This window comes from Lontra canadensis, unplaced genomic scaffold (genome assembly GCF_010015895.1).
Source record: "Lontra canadensis isolate GAN:19392208 unplaced genomic scaffold, GSC_riverotter_1.0 scaffold85, whole genome shotgun sequence".
Taxonomy (NCBI): domain Eukaryota; kingdom Metazoa; phylum Chordata; class Mammalia; order Carnivora; family Mustelidae; genus Lontra; species Lontra canadensis.
In genome coordinates, this window is record NW_022631079.1 from 4,166,789 (window position 1) to 4,188,782 (window position 21,994).

General features: G+C 46.0%; 1 protein-coding gene across 4 annotated transcripts in view; it reads left to right on the forward strand.

Annotated features, from left to right (window-relative positions):
* STAMBPL1 (STAM binding protein like 1) overlaps positions 1 to 21,994 on the forward strand; it is a 45,696-nt gene that overhangs the window by 19,053 nt on the left and 4,649 nt on the right. For 2 of the 4 annotated variants that reach the window (XM_032883053.1, XM_032883054.1), the window contains exons 2-8: positions 6,020 to 6,100; positions 10,240 to 10,457; positions 13,644 to 13,719; positions 15,785 to 15,880; positions 17,946 to 18,303; positions 19,130 to 19,254; positions 21,458 to 21,601. In XM_032883053.1, the coding sequence (XP_032738944.1) occupies positions 6,071 to 6,100; positions 10,240 to 10,457; positions 13,644 to 13,719; positions 15,785 to 15,880; positions 17,946 to 18,303; positions 19,130 to 19,254; positions 21,458 to 21,601 (1,047 nt within the window). In that variant the 5' untranslated portion in view covers positions 6,020 to 6,070. The remainder of the gene's footprint in view (positions 1 to 6,019; positions 6,101 to 10,239; positions 10,458 to 13,643; positions 13,720 to 15,784; positions 15,881 to 17,945; positions 18,304 to 19,129; positions 19,255 to 21,457; positions 21,602 to 21,994) is intronic. The other 2 variants (XM_032883055.1, XM_032883056.1) reach the window with 2 other exon arrangements.

A 21,994-nucleotide genomic window follows, 5' to 3' on the forward strand; every position in this document is an offset into this window, starting at 1 on the left:
GCTTCAGATAAGACCTACCTTGAAAATTCCGTTTCATACTGTCATCTGCTGCCCAGCCTACCCCTCCACGGGGCTCCTCATTCCCTTTGCTCTTTTTCTTTTTTCAAAAGCACATATTACCTTCTAACTTATTATACAATATATTTAAAAGGTTTATTGTTTACCTGTCTCTTCCAGTGAGAATGTAAACTCCACAAGGGGCAGGAATCTTTGCCAGTTTTGTTCATGTCCCGCATGCCTGGAACAATGCCGGTATATCCTAAATGTCCAGTTGATGTTTGTTGAATGAATATGTGACTGAATTAATGAACAGACGTGTGTTAAGAGAATTAAATGAGCTACCTGTAAATTCTTGAAGGCTGGTGCATTTGGGGGACATATATTTTTATAAAGATTTTATTTATTCATTTGACAGAGAGAGACACAACGAGAGAGTAAACACAAGTGGGGGGAGTGAGAGAGAGAGAAGCAGGCTTCCCGCTGAGCAGGGAGCCCAATGTAGGTCTCAATCTTAGGACCCCAGGATCACGACCTGAGCCAAAGGCAGCCGCTTAATGATTGAGCCACCCAGGTGCTTGGGGGACATATTTTAGCACAGATTTAGATCCAAAAATTTACCAAATTTTTGTTATATGTCTGGGAATGTGATGGAGAGTATACTCTAGACTTTAAGGGAACTGCTTCCTCATTCACACAACAAATATGTACGCGTAGCAGGTACTGTTTTAAACTCACGATAGAAGATAAAAACAAATGTTCCAAGTACTGGGCCCAGTGGTGCCAGATCCTCTGTTTTGTTTTGGTTTTTTTTGGTTTCTTTTTTTAAGGAGAAGCTAAAACCTGAATTTTTATATGAAATCTCCCAATTTTTAAATATTAATAACTTAGAATTTTTAAAGTTTTCTGTAACAACCAAATTAAGTATTTATAACAGTCAAATGTTGCCTTCGGGGCTATAGCTCAATATCTGAAGAAGTCTGAAACTTCCGGCTGGGTATGCAGGCTCTCCCTGGCTGGGCAGGATTTGGGTGAGTTGTGAGGTCACAGGAGAGAGGAGGGTGTTTCTGCCACTGCCTGCACACAGGGCAAAGGCGTGGAGGCAGCCAAGCTGGCTGTTGGGGATGTGATGGAGGACGTGATTCCCCTGATGGAGGATACCTGTTTCCTTACCAGTGTCAGCCACGGTCTCCCTCGGGCCATGCTGAATCACCTTTCTAGGTTAAACTATTGCATTTGTCGGGATGCAAGTCCAGCTGCCTAAACAAGACACAGTATTGCACAAGACAGACCTTTGTCTCTGTCCCGGTCTGAGCATGAGCAACCTGGAGGGCTTCCTCTCTCTACTTGCTTTTCGGTGCCACAGGCTCCTGTCCTCGTGCACCTGCGTGGCCGCGTCAGCAGGCAGGAAGGTCCCCAGTGGGTGGGGGAGGCCGGCTCCCTTTCTCTAGGGGCAGGATCCAGACTTTGATCACAGTACTTCCATTCACACCCCGCTGGCAGGGCCTGGGGACATGGCCACATCTAAGGCCAAGGCAGGCTGGAAAAATGTAGGTTTTTACTGGGGCCGCTATATATTAGCTAACAATTGTATTTTTCTTTGAGAAAAAGAGTGGATATCGCAAATACAGGTAGTGTGTGGCATTTGCTTTTCTGGGTCCCAGGGTCTGTGAGGTCAGGCACCTCCCACGGTGCCCTCAGTTTTCATTTTCTTTTTTTAAGATTTATATATTTATTTTAGAGAGGAGAAGGGCCGAGGGAGAGGGGGAGAGAGTCACAAGCAGACTCAGAGCTGAGCACAGAACCCAACTCGGGGCTCGATTCCACGACCCTGTGATCATGACCGAAACCTAAGTCAACGGTCAGACACTTAGCCGACTGAGCCACCCAGGAGCCCCTGCCCTCAGTTTTTAAAATTATTTTAGTAGGACCACAGTAGCACCAACGGAAGGTGACACTCAACATGTACTTTTTCCCTTTTAGATTCTTCTGGACCACACTTTTGGTGTTTAGATTGAAGTCACATGGCGAGGTTTTGTTTTGTTTTGTTTGCATAGTTGGTCTAGAGCAGTGTTTTTCAAAAAGCATTTTTTTTCAAGATTTTATTTATTTCTTTGACAGACAGAGAGAGTAGGCAGAGAGGCAGGCAGAGAGAGAAGAAGGGAAAGCAGGCTCCCCACTGAGCAGAGAGCCCGATGCAGGGCTCGATTCCAGGACCCTGAGATCATGACCTGAGTTGAAGGCAGAGGCTTAACCCACTGAACCACCCAGCCACCCCTAAAGCAGTGTTTTTCAAACGTCTTGGACTTGGGACCCCTTTGCCCTCTTAAAAATTACGAAGGATACTCACAAGCTTTGCCTGTATGGGCTCTATGGATTTATATTTATTGTATTAAAAACTGAAACAGACATTGACAAGGATATGCAAATGAGCCGTCCCCCCTCTGGACGTCTCCGCTGCAGAACTGTGACAGATAGATGGTAAAGGAGCAAATAATGTCTGAGGGATATTATGAAAATAATGCTGACCTTGCACACCCCTCACTGGGGTCTTGGGGATCCTGCCGCACAGCTGGACAGCTACTGGTCTAGAGAGCGTCACTGGCCATGTTGACTTGGGTAACAGATTGTGTTGGAACTAATAGATGCTAGGATTAGAGGTTAAAAAACAAAGTCAGACAAGACCACTCCCTCTGAGGAGTGCATGGTCCACAGAAATGAGTTGACCGACCCATCTATAAACTTCTTTCATCTTAGATTTGAGGGGAGTCGGTTTCTATTAGTGAAGTACAGGTAAGTTTATGTGTGGGCGTTAATAGTGATGGGTTTGCATCTATGGCAAGTTAATAAAAGCCCATGTTCGGGACACCTGGGTGGCTCAGTCCGTTAAGCCGCTGCCTTCGGCTCAGGTCATGATCCCAGGGTCCTGGGATCGAGTCCTGCATCGGGCTCCTTGCTCAGGGGGGAGCCTGCTTCTCTCTCTGCTTCTACCTGCAACTTTGCCTGCTTGTCCTCTCTCTCTCTCTCTCTCTGACAAATAAATAAATAAATAAAATATTTTTAAAAATAAATAAATAAAAGCCCATGTTCAAGATATATTGAATTAGCATTTTGTACATTCAGAAGATCATTACAGAAAAGTTGGTTTGAGTCTTGTGCCCGCTGGTCATTGTTTTTGGGTACCTGGGCCTGGCCACCCGGAATCTTCTCTCACTGGGCCCATCCCGCTGCCTCCCATGGAAGTGTCAAGTGCTGGGCATTTGCATTTTCCGGTGCCTGGCTGCGGGCATGTGGCCTAGGCTCTGCCAGCCACAGAACTCCATCTCATACTTTGAACTAGAAACTGGTGACATCAAACAAGACACGGCAGCCGGTGGCTGTGCTGTAAGCTGGGGGACCCTCTTCCCCTCACACCAGTGCTGCTGAGTGATTTTGGGGGATTACATAGCCTCCAATCCCCATTTCCCAGGCCCTCCTGGAATTCTGTGATCTTCCCATTACCTTATGAATTCAAGAGTGTGTGCCTTCTCTTGCAGCGAGGGGTCCTGCTTGATGCATTCCCAAAGACAGCGTCTCTGCAAGTACTGTTTGGAAACCTCACATGTCAGATTTACCCAGGCTGTGTCCTAACCATCAGTGCTGATGTGGGCTCACAACGGCTGGATTCAGAAGCCCTGTGGTTGAGTTCTAGGAATCTGCATTTTAAATAAGCCCCAGGCTCGCATAACTTTTAGATATAGTAAAGTTTAAGAAGCACTGTTGTAATGTTTTTAATTTTTTAAAATTGTTTGTTCTCCATGTAAGAATCTGAGCAACCCCTAAAAAATAACTCTAGGCTTCTGCAAGACCCTAGTCAATGACTAACTAGTGTTTCATTGTCCCCTTCCCTCCCTTCCCCCTACCCAGCCCCAGATTTCCCATAAGCCTTTTTGTTCTGTCTCTTTAACTGTTTTAATGTCTTTCTTTCTTTCTCTTCCTTCCTTCCCTCCTTCCTTCCTTTCCTCTCTCTCTCTCTTCCTTCCTTCTTTTCTCTTCTTTCCTCTCCTCTTCTTTTCTTTCCCTGGTTTATTTCTTCTTACCAAGGACTCGTAATTCCCCCAAATAATGTTGCCTGCATTCTGCAACACCAGAATACCAGAATTAATTAGGGTTTTAAGCTACACTGTGACTGTGGCTCCCCCCAGGTCGTTTCTTTCTCGGCCATTCCTGCAGGCTACAAGCTTAAATCTACCTGTCTGGGAGCCCCTGGGTGGCTCAGTGGGTTGAGCTTCTGCCTTCGGCTCGGGTTGTGGTCTCTGGGTCCTGGGATCGAGCCCCGCGTCGGGCTCTCTGCTCGGCGGGAGGCCTGCTTCCCCCTCTGCTTCTGCCTGCCTCTCCGCCTGCTTATGGTTTCTGTCTGTCAGATAAGTCAATAAAATCTTTAAAAAAAAAAAAAAAAAAAAAAAAAAAACCTCCCTGTCTACTCCAGGCATCACTAGAGAGGATGAAGGGGAAGGATTAGAACATGCCACGTGACTTTCCGTGGAGGGTTTCTTGGGCATGGATTCAGGCCAGAAAAAAAGCCGGAAGGGTTGAATGGTCTATGGGTGAGATTTCTAGAATCACAGAATGCTATGATCGGAATGAATGAACGTAGGTTAAGCCCCTCCTGTCATGAGTAAGGAACTGAAGAGAAGTTGTGTCCAGCAACACATAAAAATGATCTGTGGAGGAAAAAGCCAAAATAAATTTAGAAGTGGGAAGTGGTGACATGGAGTGTGAGCCCAAGTAGTGTCAGAGAGGAGAGAACGTTCGTGGAGGGACTGTTTGAACCCAAGCACATTCATGTAACTCTGAGCCTCAGGTTCTACAACTGCAAACCAAAGACTCTGGTAAAAGCAGACACTTCTGTAGTCTTGACTGTGCTAGGAACTATGCCAAGCACTTCCTCTGCTAACTCCTCTCATCCTTATCGCATCGATATGACGTAGGTCGCATTATTTCCCCCAACAACACTTGTCCACAGAAGGCCATATAATGTACGTAGAGTCTCATGGCTGACACACCTGTTTTCTTGTGCTGCTTTGCAAGTCACCACAAACGTCATGGCTTAAGATGCCACACATTTAATATCTCCGAGTTTTGTGGGTCTGGTCTCTGGGCACAGCATAACCCAGCTCCTCTGCTCAGGAGCTCACAGGGCAGCAAGGGAGGTGCTGCCCTGGGTTAGGGACTCATCTGAGGCTCGGGGTGCTCTTCCAAACTGACCTGATTTCCAGCAGAATTCTTTCCCTACAGCTGTGGTTATCTATGGCGGCTGAGTCTTCCAGGCCAGCGGGAGACTGTCTCAATCTTTGAAAGGTCTCGCCTGATTGGGCCAGGCCCACCCAAGATCATCTTTCTTTGGATTGATTCAGTGCCGGCTGGTCAGACGTCTTAATCTATCTACAGATCTCTTCATCCTTGCTGCGTGACATAATGTAAACGTGGGGGAAGTATTCCCTCACCTCTCCTGTGTTCTGTGGATTAGAAGTTGGTTACAGGTCTCCTCCACACTCAAAGGGAGCCTGGAGACCGAGGGGGCGGGAGTCCGAGAGCTGTCTTACAATTCCACCTTCCACGGCCTAGGCCCAGACGGACTCCGCCCAGTGTAGGAGGCCACCGCCTCAGCGTCCAAGCTCTTCACCATGAGAACAAAGTAGACCCACTTCACAACCCTGCATGGACTTCTGAGTAAGAAAACCCCCAGAAGACATACCACGCACTAAGCAATCATGAAGTCTCGTCCCACCCCTGTTTTCAAAGGTCTGCTTTCAAGGAAACCGTCACCACCTGCCGTTTTGTATTTGCAGGAGGAGATTTCCAAAGTCTCTCTAAAAACTCAGGTCATGTAAGTCGTTTCGAAGTGTTTATATTCTGAGCCAGAAATAACCTAGGGTTTGAGATTTGAGACTCGGATTCTCTTAAAAAAAAAAATAAATAAATAAATAAAAAGAATAATAATCAATAATAACCATAGCTCTGCTTTTTGTCTTGAAAACAGATGAAGTGATTGAGAAGAAACTGAACCGCTTCATTCTGCGGACAGGACAAGATGGATCAGCCGTTTACTGTGAATTCTCTGGTAGGTAGCGCCAACCCATACCTTCCATGCGGCCTGAAAACCCGAAAAGAAGAACAGAAACATATCACATGGGGAATGAGTCACCCTCCCTTCACGAAGTTGAGCACTTGTCGCTTCTTATCCATCTGTGCGGTCCCTGCTTTGAGGAAGTGACTAATAAAGCCCTCTTCGCTAGAACTAAAAATAATTCTTTTTGTCCACAAAAGTGCGAAATTTGAATCTCTCTGGTTAGATTCCAAGAGGGTGGGGGAGGGGCACTTGAGAATCGACACTGTAAGCAGGGACTTCAACCTTTGTGCCTTCGCTTCTTCAAGGAGAAGACCTGGAAGCTTCTCCGGTGTGGGAGCGACCGAGGGAGACATTCTACGTATGACAGGTCCATGTTGCTCTGGGATCCAGTGCAAAGGTCTGCACGCTCGAAACTCATTCTCCCTTCTCTGGCTACATCTTAGGAGGGATGACAGGAGCCCCGGGATCGCAGAGACATATTGCATGTCCTAGATCATTCTCTGGGTGAGAATGTAGGCACATTATGTAACCTCCATGGCCCCATTTTTCTACTTTGCACATTACAACCATTGGGAACAATATTTTTAATGTTCTCAGCCAATCATGGGGGCTTGATCAGGGGAAGCTTTTATGATCGTTAGCCTTCTCCTGATGGCCGGCACCTGCCCGTGCAAAGCTTTAGCCCCAGATCACAGAGAAATGGAGGGGGCACCCGCGTGGCTCAGTGGTTAAGCACCTGCCTTCGGCTCAGGTCATGATCCCAGGATCCTGGGATCGAGCCCCACATCGGGCTCTCTGCTCAGCGGGGAGTCTGCTTCTCTCTCTCCCACTCCCCCTGTTTGTGCTTGCTCTCTCTCTTTCTCTGTCAAATAAGTAAATCTTAAAAAAACAAAGAAAGAAAGAAATGGAGGGCCTGGTTCTTGCCCTGAAATAGGTTATGACCCACGTCCTCTTTGCCAGGAACGTCCTTCACAGAGGCTCAGTTGCTTTGAGAGGACGAGGAATGGAGAACTGTAGGAACTTACTCATTTTCCGACCCCATGCTGTCGGGGTGCTGTGGGGGGATAACGGCAGCCCCCTTTCCCAGCCACAGAGGAAGGGATCATCCTTTCGGCGCGTCTTACGTGTTTTCCAGAACACTAGGTAGCCATGATTAAAATGTTAGTAGACATGTCACTGTCAAACAAACACGAAGGCTTTTTCATTGGGAGATTTTTTATTTTGCAAGATATCTCACACCTGACTTTATACGAGGCTTTTTCTCCATTTACTTCTGAGATCACTTTTGAATTTGGAAAGGATAGGACCGTTCAACAGAGGAAAAATAAATCTTATTTTTACTTCCAAGTAAAATCTAGTTATAATCACAGTGCACCTGTTTCCTTCTTCCTCCTTTATTTGGTACATGTATTGATTATTGTCTGTGCCGCAAGGAATATGCTACATCCTGGGGGAACATGGACACTGCGTACAAATGATTATAATTCAATGCAGACTGTTTAGTAATAAAGAGTGGACCAATTACTTTTGCACGTGTAGGAACCTGGAAATCCTCTTTGGAAAATGCGCTAATTTCCATAGATTTTTTTTTTTTTTTTCCGATCATTTTCTAATGCCACTGACGCCTTTATCTGTGGTCGAATAGCAGCATTTTCCCTGAGTGCTGCTGGGAGCGGCAGGTGCGCGTGGCGTGGCTGCGTGTCCCGGGCTTCTCCCTTGGACAAGACGCCCGCACTCAAGCCTGAGGCTGACATGCCACAAGCTTCCATTCCTGCTTCCGAGGAGGGGAAGCCTCCAGAAGCTTCTCAGAAATTAGAAAGTCTTTTCGAAAACTGTAGGAGCAGCCCAGCAGGGTCTGGCTAGAAGGAAGTGTGCCTTCGTGTAAGGTGAGGTCCTGGAGGCAGGGCTGGGTGCTGTGTGCAGTCATACCTCCCTGTTCTCACGATTCTGGACCAAGTGAGAATTGATTGAAGATGCCGCGGTTGAAAATCCAGTGTATGCTTTATTCTTTATCACTTGGTCCTGGAGACAGACTCCGGGAGACTCGCAAGTCTCCTTATCCCTTCCGCTCTAAATTGAACTTGCCACCTTGTTGCAGGAGGGATCGCTGGAGACTTCCGGGCTAGGAAGCCCAGGCCCTGAGGACCCCAGCCTCCTCGGAGAGAAGGAAACAGGGAGGAGAACAGATTTATGCCTCTGTGGTTGGTTGTAGATTTTACCTTTAGAAACAAGAATCAGGGCGCCTGGGTGTCTCAGTGGGTTTAACGTCTGCCTTCGACTCAGATCATGGTCTCAAGGTCCTGGGATGGATCTGGTCATGATTGCAGGGTCCTGGGATCAAGCCCCGCCATCGGCTCTCTCAAATAAATAAATAAAATCTTAAAAAACAAAAAGAAAAAAATAATAATTCCAGGTCTCTAGGGTTCTGTCTGCTACAGAATTACCACCACAGTGGCCCCCTCCCCAGGCATGGAAAGAGCTATACACACGGGACTCTGTAGCCTGTCCTGATGGCTTGGATCCATCCTTCCTGGCCAGACTAAAATCCATTCCACCTGGATTTCTTTTTTAACTTTCTACAGACCTTTTAATCAAAGGTGCTGCCCTTGACTGACAGAGGCAGTTCCGGGAGCTAAATTTGCCCTGGGCTAATTCCATTCCTGTTGCTCAAAGGATGCTAGAGGGGTCTAAGGCAGCATTTCCCAAACGGGGGCAGCATGCGGCAGTGCCTCGGGGAACCTAAGTTCAACCCTGGGTTCTTCAAGCCCGCCTCTAATCTGTAGATGCCAGGGGAGGCCTGTGGGAGTTTTTTTTTAAACATTTGTTAAAGGTTTTATTTATTTACTGAGAGAGAGAGAGAGAGAGAGGGAGGAGAGAGAAAGCAGGAGCAGAGGGAGGGGCAGAGGGAGAAGCAGGCTCCCCGCTGAGCAGGAAGCTGGACTTGGGGCTCCAACCCAGGACCTGGGACCATGACCTGAGCTGGAGGCAGACACTTAACCCACTCAGCCACCCAGGCACCTGGGGACTCTACTTTTAAGAAACTCCCAATTGATGCTGATATTGCAGATGCATAGAGTGCACTTGGAGATACAGTGGTCTAGAGCTGGGGTCAGCAGACTGTGGTCTGAGCGCCAAAGTCACGTACTTGTTTTGAAAACATTTTTGAAACCAGAACCAGGATCCTTTGCTTACATGTTGTTTGTGGCTTCTTGTCCCTCAGCAGAGCTAAGTAGTTGTGATGGGGACTCTAAGGTCTACAAAGCCCCAAATATTTGCTCTACAGCCTTTAAAAGGAAAAAAAAACGTTGACTTTTTTGCCTTTCCAAAGCACTGACCTTTTTCGCTGAATCACGGAAAAATTACCCTGGCTGCATACGTTCTGTGTTTTCCCAAATGTGTACAGACGCTATTTTCATGAATAAAATACAAATGTATTGCCTTAACATCACTGACTTTTTCTTAGTAATGATTTCCATTATTTTCTCAGTCAGGGACTAATTAACCGTGCCTGTTAATGTACTCCATTATGTGCAGGTCCAAGAGTCTTTTTATGTCAAAAAGAAATGGGAGGTATCCATGGGCTTGAAGAGGACTTACTGGTGGGGTTTCATTCACTGGGTGAAGAAGCACAGAGGTCCTAAAAGCTTCTTATTAAACGGGATATGTTCTGGAAGAGAATTGAATCAAAGAGTAGCTTCGAATGCAGGCCATGTCTTGGAGACACTTCAGAGGGAAAGGACGTGAGCCCTACCCAGGCAAGAGTCTGCCTGTTGTCCTGCTTCACATGGGCCAGAATGGGAATAGCCATGAAGACACAAGGCTTAGTGATACTTTACTTAAAATGACCTAAAACATTTGCATACCCAGGAACTGGCACAGCATAGTACCCTGAAACCTAAAAGGAGATTTTGCCCCCAACACAAAGGTGTGTTTATCCTAGAGATGCTTGTCTTTTTGGTGTGAAGCCCATGTGTTTCTGCCCAAAGATTTCACTTTCATTGTTACCACGGACTCTTACTAAACGCCTTCCTTAGGTACTGGTGTCGGGGATTCAGTACAGAAAATACACCTGTCATTTCAGTCCTGTTCACTTCCTATGTCTACTCAGAGATTCCATTTTTGCTTTGCAGAAAAAGTTAGCTGCTATGCCTGACCACACGGATGTTTCCCTGAGCCCAGAAGAGCGAGTCCGAGCCCTCAGCAAGCTCGGGTGTAACATTACCATCACGGAAGACATCACTCCACGCCGTTATTTTAGATCTGGAGTGGAGATGGAGAGGATGGCGTCAGTGTATTTGGAAGAAGGAAATTTGGAAAATGCCTTCGTCCTTTATAATAAATTTATAACGTAAGTCTTTTTTTGGGGGGGGGGTCTTTGAAATGAGAAAAATGGGGGAAAATATTTACGTGCTATTTCAGCGAGATGGTTTGGACTCCAGGAATGTTTTCATATTCAGGCCAATTTTGCAATCTCCAAAAGCATTAAATGTCCCAGGTGTTTGAGTTACCAAGTAATGTGTTCAAAGGCATCCCCGAAGCATCCCTGAGGCTCAGGCATGGAGGGAGACTCAGGGACTTGAAAAAGTCTCTCAGTAGCGCAGTGTAGTGACCTGCATGTGCCTGTCTTTGGCACTCTTCCCAAGAATATGTCTTGTTTTGTGCCGTCCTCCCCCCATAGGAATGTAGGCTTCGTGAGAGCAGGAGCCACATTACAGCTCTGTCCACAGCGCCTGGAACAGACCATTAAGGGTTTTAAAATTTGACTTGTTGGCTGGGGATAGGGAGAGTTATAAGAAGATCTGACTCAGGGATAGAAAGCTGCAGTCAGAGCGCCTGGATGGCTCAGTGGGTTAAGCCTCTGCCTTTGGCTCGGGTCATGATCTCCGGATCCTGGGATTGAGTCCCGCATCCGACTCTCTGCTCAGCAGGGAGCCTGCTTCTCCCTCTCTCTCTTCCTGCCTCTCTGCCTACTTGTGATCTCTGTCTGTCAAATAAATAAGTAGATAATCTTTAAAAAAAAAAAAAAAAGAAAAAAAGAAAGCTGCAATCAGTTTCACTTTGTAGTTAGTATTTTTCTTTAAGATTTATTTATTTATTTGAGAGAGAGAGTGGGAGGAGGCAGGGAGACAGGGAGAGAGAATCTCAAGCAGTCTCCCCACTGAGCTTGGAGCCCCTCCCCGGGACTCGATCCCAGGACCCTGAGATCATGACCTGAGCTGAAATCAAGCTGCGACCACTTAACCAACTGAGTCACCCAGGCACCCCTACTTAGTATTTTTTTTTTTTAAGGCAATTTATTGGGACACCTGGGTGGCTCATTCGGTTAAGTGTCTGCCTTTGGCTCAGGTCATGATCCCCGGGTCCTGGGATCAAGTCCTGCATCAGGCTCCTTGCTCAGCGGGGAGCCTGCTTCTCCCTCTGCCCCTCCCCTCTGCTCATGCTTGCTCTCTTTCTCTGTCTCTCAAATAAATAAATAGAATCTATTTAAAAAAAGAGGCAATTTCTTTATCTTTACAATAGTGCTATATATAAAAGAGACTCAAACTGTTGAAAAAATACCCTACTTTCCGTCAGACACATGCTCGTTACTGACATATTCCTGAAACCCGTACTCTGATTTTAATTAAAAGTCACATGATGATTGACGTCCCTCGTTCAGTCAAGGACCTAACCTGAGAACTTCTGAGAAAGCCGATGGCTGGCAACGCTCAGCCTACCTGGGGAAACCACTGGTTTCTAGAGCGCTAACAATCAATACGAAATTGGAAGCTGTTCGACATCAATGATAGCACACATATCCCAAAACTTTGATCTCTGAACTCTAAGTCACCATTTGCTAAAATTTCTGTTTTGCCTTCTGCTGGTGTTTTTCATCCATGTTCATGGAGGGGGCCATCGATGGTAAGTAAGTAAGTGTGGTAAAGCAAATGGCCCCTCTACTGTCTGCGTTAGCGAGTCACTGGAATGTTGGAATTCCCTTCCGTCATTTACCACGTGGAAATTTGTAATTCTCCTCCCCGTGGGCCTCAGCTCCTTATTACAAATGGAAGATGTAAGGCAGAAATCTCTCTTACCTCCAAATGGAAGACTTCTCTAAGCTCTCTTCAACTCCCAACGTTTGTGCCTTTATTCCATTTAGAAAGAAGAGTGACTTTAGGCAACTAACAATTTATGTAGCTTCCTTAAACCGTAATTTTCTCACCCAAGAAATGAGCTATTTTACCATCCCCATGCCCCTGTAGGGCAACGTGACAAGAGCATGTGTGATCTGTGAGCGAGAGGACACCAGTAATTATAAGGTTTTGCATATCAGTTGATCATAAATAGTATTGATAGCCCATCATGGTCTATCAAGGAAGGACTTTTTGTTTATTTAACAAATATTTACTGAGCACACATCATGAGCTGGACATTAGTCTATGAGCTAGGGAGACATCAGTAAGGGAAAAAATAAAACAACCACCACCAACAAAAACCAAGAATTCCCTGCCCTTTGGAAAGCAAAATCTTCATTTTACATGGAAGTGGTGAATCCGGTTTGGTCTAAGGATTTCCCTTTACCTCTGCTGCCCCTTCTTCCTCAAAAAGGTGAGGAAAAATAATGAATTCCTAATTAGCACCTCCTTGGATCCACTGGGAATTCTGACGTCATTTCTCTCAGCCGTGAATTTTCAGTTAAGAATTTTTGCTATCAGGGCGCCTGGGTGGCTCAGTGGGTGAAGCCTCTGCCTTCGGTCAGGTCGTGATCCTGGGGTCCTGGGATCGAGCCCCGCATCATGCTCCTTGCTTCTCCACCCACTCACGTTCTCCCTCTCTCTCTCACACACACATAAATAAATAAAATCTTTTAAAAAATGAATGTTTGATATAGACGCACAGACACGATGGCACTCCTGACTCATCAGTGGTCCTTTGAGTCTTTCTCAACTGTGAAAAGGGATTATGTTGATCTTTCTAATTCTCAACATTTTTACAAGATCCTCTGTGTCGCCGGCAGGGCGCACGAGAGAGCTAGGGCTCTGGCGGATCGGGCACCCAGGACCCAAGAAGGACCAAAGTGACAGGGTCTGTTAGGGAGGGTCCTGAGCCTCTTAACCTCAGCGCTCCAGCCACCGAGCTTACTACCCTGGAATGCCAAAACCATGTTCTTGCCAGCCCTCGGTGGAAAGGCTGATGGAAAGAATGTAGGTTAAATAATAATGGATTAAGCATGTCCTTTTTGAAAAGGAGTTTCCTTCTCGTATTAGAAACCGTCACTGATGGGGGCACCTGGTTGGCTCAGTCAGTTGAGCATCCAGCTCTTGATTTTGGCTCAGGTCATGATCTCAGGGTCGTAGGATCGAGCCCCGCACTGGTCTCCACACTCAGCAGAATCTACTTCTCTCCCTCTCCTTCTCCTACTGTCCTTCCCCCTGCTCATGCATGCTCTCTCTCTTTCTCTCTCTAAAAATGAATAAATAAAATTTCTAAGAAAAAAGAAACCATCGCTGAGCTTTTTCTGTCCTGTAACGCTAAGATGTACTTTCTCTTCTAGCTTGTTTGTAGAAAAGCTTCCCAGCCATCGAGATTACCAGCAATGTGCAGTCCCAGAAAAACAGGATATTATGAAGGTATTGTGGGGTCGATTCTCCCGCGGGGGATCAAATGCTCCATACATCTCCATTATCGATCTCCTCCTCCACTGTCCCTCCCTTCCTCTCATCCTCTGGAGAGTTTGGGCAAAGAAAATTGATTCCATTAGCCAAGCAAGATGTTTCGATTTCTTCTTGGAACCTTTAAACATTGTTACAGAGCCAGTGTGGGATGTCTAATTGGAACTGGAAGGGGCAGAAAAGGAAAATGATCAAGAATGTGCTCAATCTCTTTGTGGTGTGAAGACAGCATTATTCCCTGTTCCTCCCAGGGATTGGAAAGAAAGGTGGTCCAATTCCCCAGATTTGTATGAGAGTCATTTTGGCTGGTTTTGATTCTTCCATACAGTCCTGAACCCCAAAACTGAAAATTAGTGTTGATTATTAAAGTGGCCCCCGAAGTTCTAGTTCTTTTCTTGTACTACCTGGAAAAGCAGGCTATTATGAAGGTATTATGGGGTACTAGCTTAAGGCATAATCAAGTGTTTAAGGGTAAGCGGAGGCTTGAAATAGTCTCAAGGAAAAGGAAGACAGTTCCTGAAAAGTTATGTATTTGCCATCAACCTTGGCAACCTGATATAGCAAACGGTATTTTTAGCTGAGAATATATATCCTTTTAAATAACATTTTTAAGATGTTTCCTATGTACCTGTGTTACGTAGTTTGGGTTGATCTTACATGGAGGAAAATAAAATGGTATATACAAAGCCAATCACAACATGAAATTTTAAGTAACTCTCCAAAGATGCTTGACCATCTAATAGAGAAAAGGCTGTCTTACCAGTAAGTCTGGCCTGAGGCTGCCTGTAAGAACTCAGGTTTTGTCAAATGGTCATCTACATTAAAAAAAATTTTCTGTACACCCTCATCTGAAGGGCCACTCACTGCCATTCCTTGTGTAGCAATTTCCATGGAATTCTCTTGTTCATTCAGACTCAGGCTGTTCTATATGGGACTTGAGGGGGCCCAGCTGCCAAGCTGACTCTTTTGCTCTGATTTAGTTTTATTCTTATTTTTTTTTTCTCATGGGAAACCATTCTCCAAAATCATATACATTTTCTTTGTTTATGCTTGCTGAATAAATGGATGGATGGGAGGATGGATGGGAGGATGGATGGATGGGAGGATGGAGGATGGATGGATGGGAGGATGGATGGATGGGAGGATGGATGGATGGATGGATGCGAGGATGGGAGGATGGATGGGTGGATGGATGGATAGGAGGACGGATGGGTGGGTGGATGGATGGATGGATGGTTGGATGGATGAGTGGATGGATAGGAGGATGGATGGGAGGATGGATGGATGGGTGGATGGATGGGAGGATGGATGGGTGGATGGATGGATGGATGGATGACAGAAGATTAAAAAAATAGAAATTTCAGTGAAAGAGCCTGGTCAGAGTCAGAACATTTGGATTCTAGTCATAATGGGGCCACTAGCTAGTTGTCCTTCTAATCTCTATAGGCTTTGTTCCCTCATCTCTGAAATGGAGGGTGGTACTTCGGCTAAATCAGGTTCCCCAGATTTTCTGGCCATTAAGAAGAATCACTGAGAATTTGTTTGAGATCCACATTCCCTAACCCCTTCCCTAAACCTGTGGGTTCGGGGGAACCTGGAGGAGGCCTGGGAATCTGTATTTGTATGCACAGTGCCTTAGCCTCTTTTTTATAGTCAAGCCCAGCAGTCCCTACCTACCTTCTCCAGTGTCCCTTCCAACTATGATGCCATAAAATTTGCCCACAGTGGAATGTGCAGTTACAAGCCCACTGCTTAAAAACGGGGCTACCTCCCTAGACAGAATGCTTATCTAACTAGTGGAGTCCATGGAGCTCTTACAAAAGGGATAATGGTTTCCCTTCCCTACTGAAAAGTTGTGTTTTGGAGCCATAGCGAAGAGAGGTTTCTATGTCCACCATCATCTTTGGTTACTCGTGTCTTGATTTCTAATACACATGGCAGCCGTTTTTCTTTCTCAGCTGATGATCTGAAAGACTATACTGAGAATCCCACTAATCAATGTGTATATATATATTTTTAAAAGAAACTGAAGGAGATTGCATTCCCAAGGACAGATGAATTGAAAAAGGACCTTTTAAAGAAATATAACGTAGAATACCAAGAATATTTGCAAAGCAAAGTAAGTTCCATCGGTACATTTATCTCGTGACTGTTTTTTGTGTGCAGATATTTTTTTGAATTTCATGTTCATGTGAGTTTTTTGAATGTCATGTCCATTTAAATTAAAAATTAAAGACGCAGTGATGTAAAAGCAATAAAAAATTCATGTTGAGATACAGGTTAAGCACTTGCACCAAAGATGTGGTATCTTTATTTCCCTGCAACATCTAATCATGTGATGCATTGGAAAACAAATTTCCTACAGTGATTTTAAAGGCAGCTTTTTGACCAACTCTTGCCACTTTAACCTTAAGACAGATGACCTCTCTTTGGTGACCAACAGAGTCAGTAGGAGATAGGGAGAACAGTATATAATTTCTGATTTATCTTATTATGTAGGCTTTGGAAATATGAATTCAATTCTTCAATCTTAGAGTCAATATTACGTTGAGAGGAAGTAATAGCTAATCATGTGAGGAAAATGTAATCGTATCCCCAATGGATGGATGGTGGCTTCTGGATCATTATTACAGAAAGAGTAGCAATGGTAATGATGTCTAAGAGAGGAATGGCATTAAGAGAAAAAAAAAATCAATCCATCTCTAGGACCTCAAGTTCACAACTCGAATTCTTAAAGTCTTTAGCATTGTTATAAAAATTGCTTTGCCTTTCTTGTTCGATTGTGTATTTATGTGCTTTGGAATTATCACCCGTTCTGACTCTCGATGGAGTTCAGTCTTGTGAGCTCTGAATGTGGCCCAGGGACCTTCCAGCGTCCCATGGGCGTAGCTGGAAATCAGTGTTGAGTGAAGCCTTTGGACCAAGGGACTGAGGGAATGTGGCAGTCTGAACGTTCCCTCAAGTGCAACTCTTGATCATTTGGATTTGACTTGAACTATGATACATGAGAATGATCTTGGACGCTCAGACAAACCAACAGCAAAGGAGAGAAAAGCCCAGGCCAGTCTTTGTCCCGTCAGCAACACACCTGGGGTTGTCCTCCCAGGGTCTCCCAGGAAGGGACTGCCTGGTCTACCTTTGAAGACACCAGTTTGGTCCCAGGTGGCAACAGTGTCCCAAAGTATAGGTCATGGAGAAATCTCTGTAGAGATAGAGTGGCAGCCTTTACGCTGGAGAGATGGTCATGCCCATCAATGAGCCTTTGCTGTAGCCAGGACAGGCATCACTGGGAGCTTTTTAGAAGCGCAGACTCTCATGACACGCCCCACTCCTGCTGGGTCGGCTTCTGCACTTCTGCCCAGACTCTGGGGGATTCATGGGCACCCCCAACGTGTGCTGTAAGCTGTACCCCCACCCCAACCCTACCAAAGCTACTTTTTCTCAAAACAACTTGAGGGGCTTATTAAAGATTTGTAGTCTCTAATCTAATAATGCCTAGATTTTTTTTTTTAAGACTGGGGAGCCTGGGAATCTTCATTTTAACAAGTTCCTGACTCATCCTGATGGAGATGATTGTACCACATTTTGAGGACCGTTTCCTTGTGGTTCCCCCTTCTCCGTAAAGTTCTGGCTGTCTGAGTTCTAGAGTCTAGGGCAAGAGGTTCTAGGGCAACACTGACCAACAGAACTTCCTCCCGTGGTAGAAATGTTCCGTGTGGGAGCCGCTAGCCACATGGTATTAAAAGGTGGCTGGCAGGGAGGACTGCGGAACTCAGTGTCTAATGTCATTTCATTTAAATTTAATTTAAACGTAAGTAGCCCTCGGGGCTGGGCATTACCATATTGGACAGTGAAGTCTAGAGCGACAAAACCATTTCTGAGATGGTCCGCTCTGGTTCTCGGTCAGGCAGGCCAAGTAACCAACCCTGACCTTGGCTTGCTGGTATTTGTTTAAAGCGCAGGGGAATGGAGGGAACTTGACTGTCGTGGCCCGCCCCTGGTAACATGAGTGGACTCAGAGCCCCTGCCTTGAGTAGACCAAGGGGCTATGGCGCCCGTGTCCCTGTGGGCACATGGCCTTGTCTGCCTCTCCGCCCCCGTCTAGCCAGGAAGGGTCTCATCCCCGCTGGCTGGGGTTGCCATGGAAACTAACCTCCTCCTATTCCGGCCACGGCCTTTTCCAGAACAAATACAAGGCGGAAATTCTGAAACAACGGGAGCATCAGAGCCTGATCGAGGCCGAGAGGAAGCGGGTGGCTCGGATGCGCCAGCAGCAGCTGGAGTCGGAGCAGTTCCTGTTTTTCGAAGACCAGCTCAAGAAGCAAGAACTAGCGCGGGGTCAGATGCGAAGCCAGGAAAGCCGGGCGCTGTCGGAGCAGATTGACGGGAGCGCTGTGTCCTGCTTGCCCGCGCCGAGGAACAGCGCGCTGCTGAACGTGCTCGCAGACCAGCCTCCGAGGAGCGAGGCGGCCCGGGATGCCGGCCACTCTCCTCCCGTGAACAGGGCTCTGAAGCCCGCGGCCGCTCTGAGCGCGGTGCAGAGTAAGTGACCGGCTGCCTCCCGGCTCCGTCCGGGGACCGCTGGGAGGGGCTCCTCTTCCCATCACCCGCGGGGGCAGTGCCGCGGCACGATGGGGTGTGAATTTCAGTGCCATCCTGCTCACCCCTCGTCCCCCGCAACCTTCACATTCAGGCAGCGTGATTTGCCCCCCATAGAGCACCAGCTTTCTCATAAACGGGGCCCTCTGGGGTCATGGGGCCGAGATTTGAAAAGAGAATTCCGAGCATTTTTTTTTTTTCATTCCTGTATTTTCACCAAAGAAACCACCTGAATCCTAAAGGGAAACACTTACACTGCAAAGAAGATGCCGAGAAAATGGTTGGCGCAGAACTTGGCTTAAAAACGTAAAAGTTTCACGTGTCGCTGCTGCAGGAGGGTCTGGCGCACAGGGGGTGGCCAACCTCCAGGCCGATTCTGTGCTTCCGCCAACAATTAGTGCAGCTTGGGGGCAACTCTGTGACCCCTGGCAAGGGCCCAAATCCAAAGGCAGACACTGTTGGATGGCGTCTTGTGTCCATTTATTTTAAAAGAGTTACGCTAGACAACCATTTTCTAAATCACCCCATCGCGAAGCTGGCACCTCCCTCTCGCTCATGAACCAGTTTATAGGCAAGGCAGAATTTTACCTTCCTGCGCCTTGATGCCCACTGTTAAGACTTTTAAAAAATAAAACACAGAAAGCGGAGCGCCTGATAATAATTTCATCTTTTTTGTTTCGATTGCCCTGCAGTTGCTTGCCAAAAACGGATCTGGTGACGGGGTGTGAGATTTGTTTCCTTAGCTGGTTCTTCCTTTCCTATTTCTTAGATCTAGTGGTCGAAGGACTGCGGTGTGTAGTTTTACCAAGAGACCTTTGCCACAGATTTCTGCTGCTCGCAGAATCTAATACAGTGAGAGGAATAGAAACCTGCGGGATACTCTGTGGAAAACTGGTATGGCCTTTGTTTCATGTCTCTCTGCCCATGATACGTTCTGACGTGGTGACTTTCTTACCATAAGCAAAACAGAATAAAGGCATCTTAAGATGCCTAAGATGGCAGCCTGAGATGCCATCCTAGGGCAGTCCATAATTGCAAAAATTATGAAGATGTCTTTATCTAGATTAATGAACACAAAACTACCGTCGTTTTTAATGGAATGATCCTTCTAGGAAATGGGTTGTAAAATTTTAGGGATACTATAAAAGCCTGTTATAGAGAATGAATCAAACCACATGCTAAACCTTTGTTTAGAAAAATAACTGTTTGGGGCGCCCGATTGGCTCATTCGGTTAAGCATCCGACTCTCGGTTTCAGCTCAGGTGGTGATCTCAGTGTTGTGAGCTCGAGCCCCAAGTCCGGCTACGTGCTCAGCATGGAGTCAGCTTGAGATTCTTTCTCTCCCTCTGTCCTTCCTCCCTGCTCTCTCTCTCAAATAAATAAACAGAATCTTAAAAAGAGAAAGAAAGAAAAATGATGGATTACAGGTCTCCAGATTTCCAATGCCATCTAGTTTTCTGAATCAGATTTCCACTGCAGTTGTTAGTTTCCCATATATTTATCTAATTAACTCTACCCATTCTGATCTGAGGTCAGATCAGAGGTCTGTCATCTCGCCAAACTTTTGCAGACCCGTGTGGAATAAAACTAGGATTCTCTTGTTTTCTTTGGTTTCATACAGTAGTTTCAACAAGCTGAAATCTTATGGCACAGGTCCCATTTACTTATGGAAGAGTCTATCAGAAATATGTGATGAAAGACAGTGTCAAAATAGAAGGGGGACCAAAGAGAGGAGATGAGTTTAGTTTGCTACTTGCAAGAAGGATGAAAAATGTCTTGTGGAAAGTGCCCTTGGGTCCAGGCACATTTTCCATCGCTTCATGGCTATGGTTTACTCAGCTCACATTCTCCCTACCACAGTTCCTTTCTGAGTATTCACGTGTCCTCCAGGAGAGAGGAAGCACAGATGACCAACACAGGAGCATGACCCACCATGTTCTCTCGGTCACCTTGTTTGTCTGTCAGGGGCAATGTGTTCTGGATACTTCCTCAAGACCATATATTGTACCTAGTTTGATTGATTGATTGATTCATTCATTCATTGCCTTCATCAGACAGACGTGTGCTGAGTACTTAGAGGTGTTGGCACTGCCCTTGGTGTTGGCATTCTGTAACCTCCAACAGCCATAGTCTTTGCCATACAGCGCTCACATCATGCCTCTGAAGGACCAGCCAGACGATCCCCAGTTGGGGGGAAAAGCCCTGAGACCAGAGAGAAGGCGGTGCTTGTGGAGGGCAGACCGCTCCTCCCAGCACAAGCATCTCCTCCCTGAGCATCCCATCACCTCTTCCCAGACCCCTTCCTTCATCTCTTCCCTTGACCTGAAGGGAGTATTATGTTTTTCCTTTTTCATTTTCTAAATGCAGACCCAAAGCATCACCTTAATTACGGAAGATCTCAGTGAGTTCCCCCAATGGCAGGAGACAAATTAGGTCTGGATGTGAAATGAAGTACAATGAATAAAATAAAGTACACAAGGCCATCAACCTCCACAAACCTTAGAAATGTCCTTCAGTAAATCCACAAAACCGTTTTACTGGTATCTCCCCCTCCAGATAAACCTGATGCTGTGTTTGGATCTCTTCCCCTGCACATGTACTGTATCGAGGCATCGTTTATTAACTGAACGATCATGGAGCAGCCTGGGAGGCGGACTCCTATTTGTTAAACATTTTCTTTTTTTTTTTTTCTTTCAAGATTTTATTTACTTGTTTGACAGACAGAGATCACAAGTAGGCAGAGAGAGAGAGGAGGAAGCAGACTCCCTGCTGAGTAGAGAGCCCGATGCGGGGCTTGATCCAAGGACCCTGGGATCGTGACCTGAGCCGAAGGCAGAGTCTTTAACCCACTGAGCCACACAGGCGCCCCTGTTAAACACTTTCTATCGTGAAAATAGGTTTTGAGGTCCAGAGAGCTGCCTCGCCTTTTTGGCAGATAACCCATTTTTAAGTGCGAGGCTCTGATTTTGTGGACGCAGGTTGTGGGGCACTCTCTAGTCTTCCTGCAAAACGCTATGCTTCCAGCTCGGGCTGTGTTTTTTTTGGTCCCCGTCCCCCGCCAGATGCTTGTTACTCTTTTTTGCTGATTGTTTTTTAGACGCATAATGAATTTACTATCACCCATGTGATCGTGCCAAAGCAGTCAGCGGGGCCGGACTACTGTGACGTGGAGAACGTGGAGGAGTTATTTGGTGTGCAGGACCAACATGGCCTCCTTACGCTGGGATGGATCCACGTACGTGTGAGCGTTGGGTTTCGATGTATCTCCCGTGGGGTGCTGCTTTCCTCCCTGAGGAAGTTTAGCTTCCTTTAAATCGTTTCTTCTTCTTGATTTTCTTTTCAAGTGGAATAAATGTCATCATAGTAAAGCATTCTCTCCAATGTTAGGCCATGTCTAAGTCTGTCAAGTCCAGATTTGGACAAGGCTATAGTATCCTTTTTTTCTTACCATCCAGCGTTAAAGGAGAGAGAAACATTTGGAAACTGGGTGACTTGCTTTTATGATTTTTTGTAGTCTAATGAAGACCTAGTCAGATTTTTGACTAATTTAACGAGACCGTTATTAATGTTCTCTTTCTCTTTGTCATGGGTCAGAAGTGGAATATTTTAAGAAAATTTCTAAAAATGTTTCTTT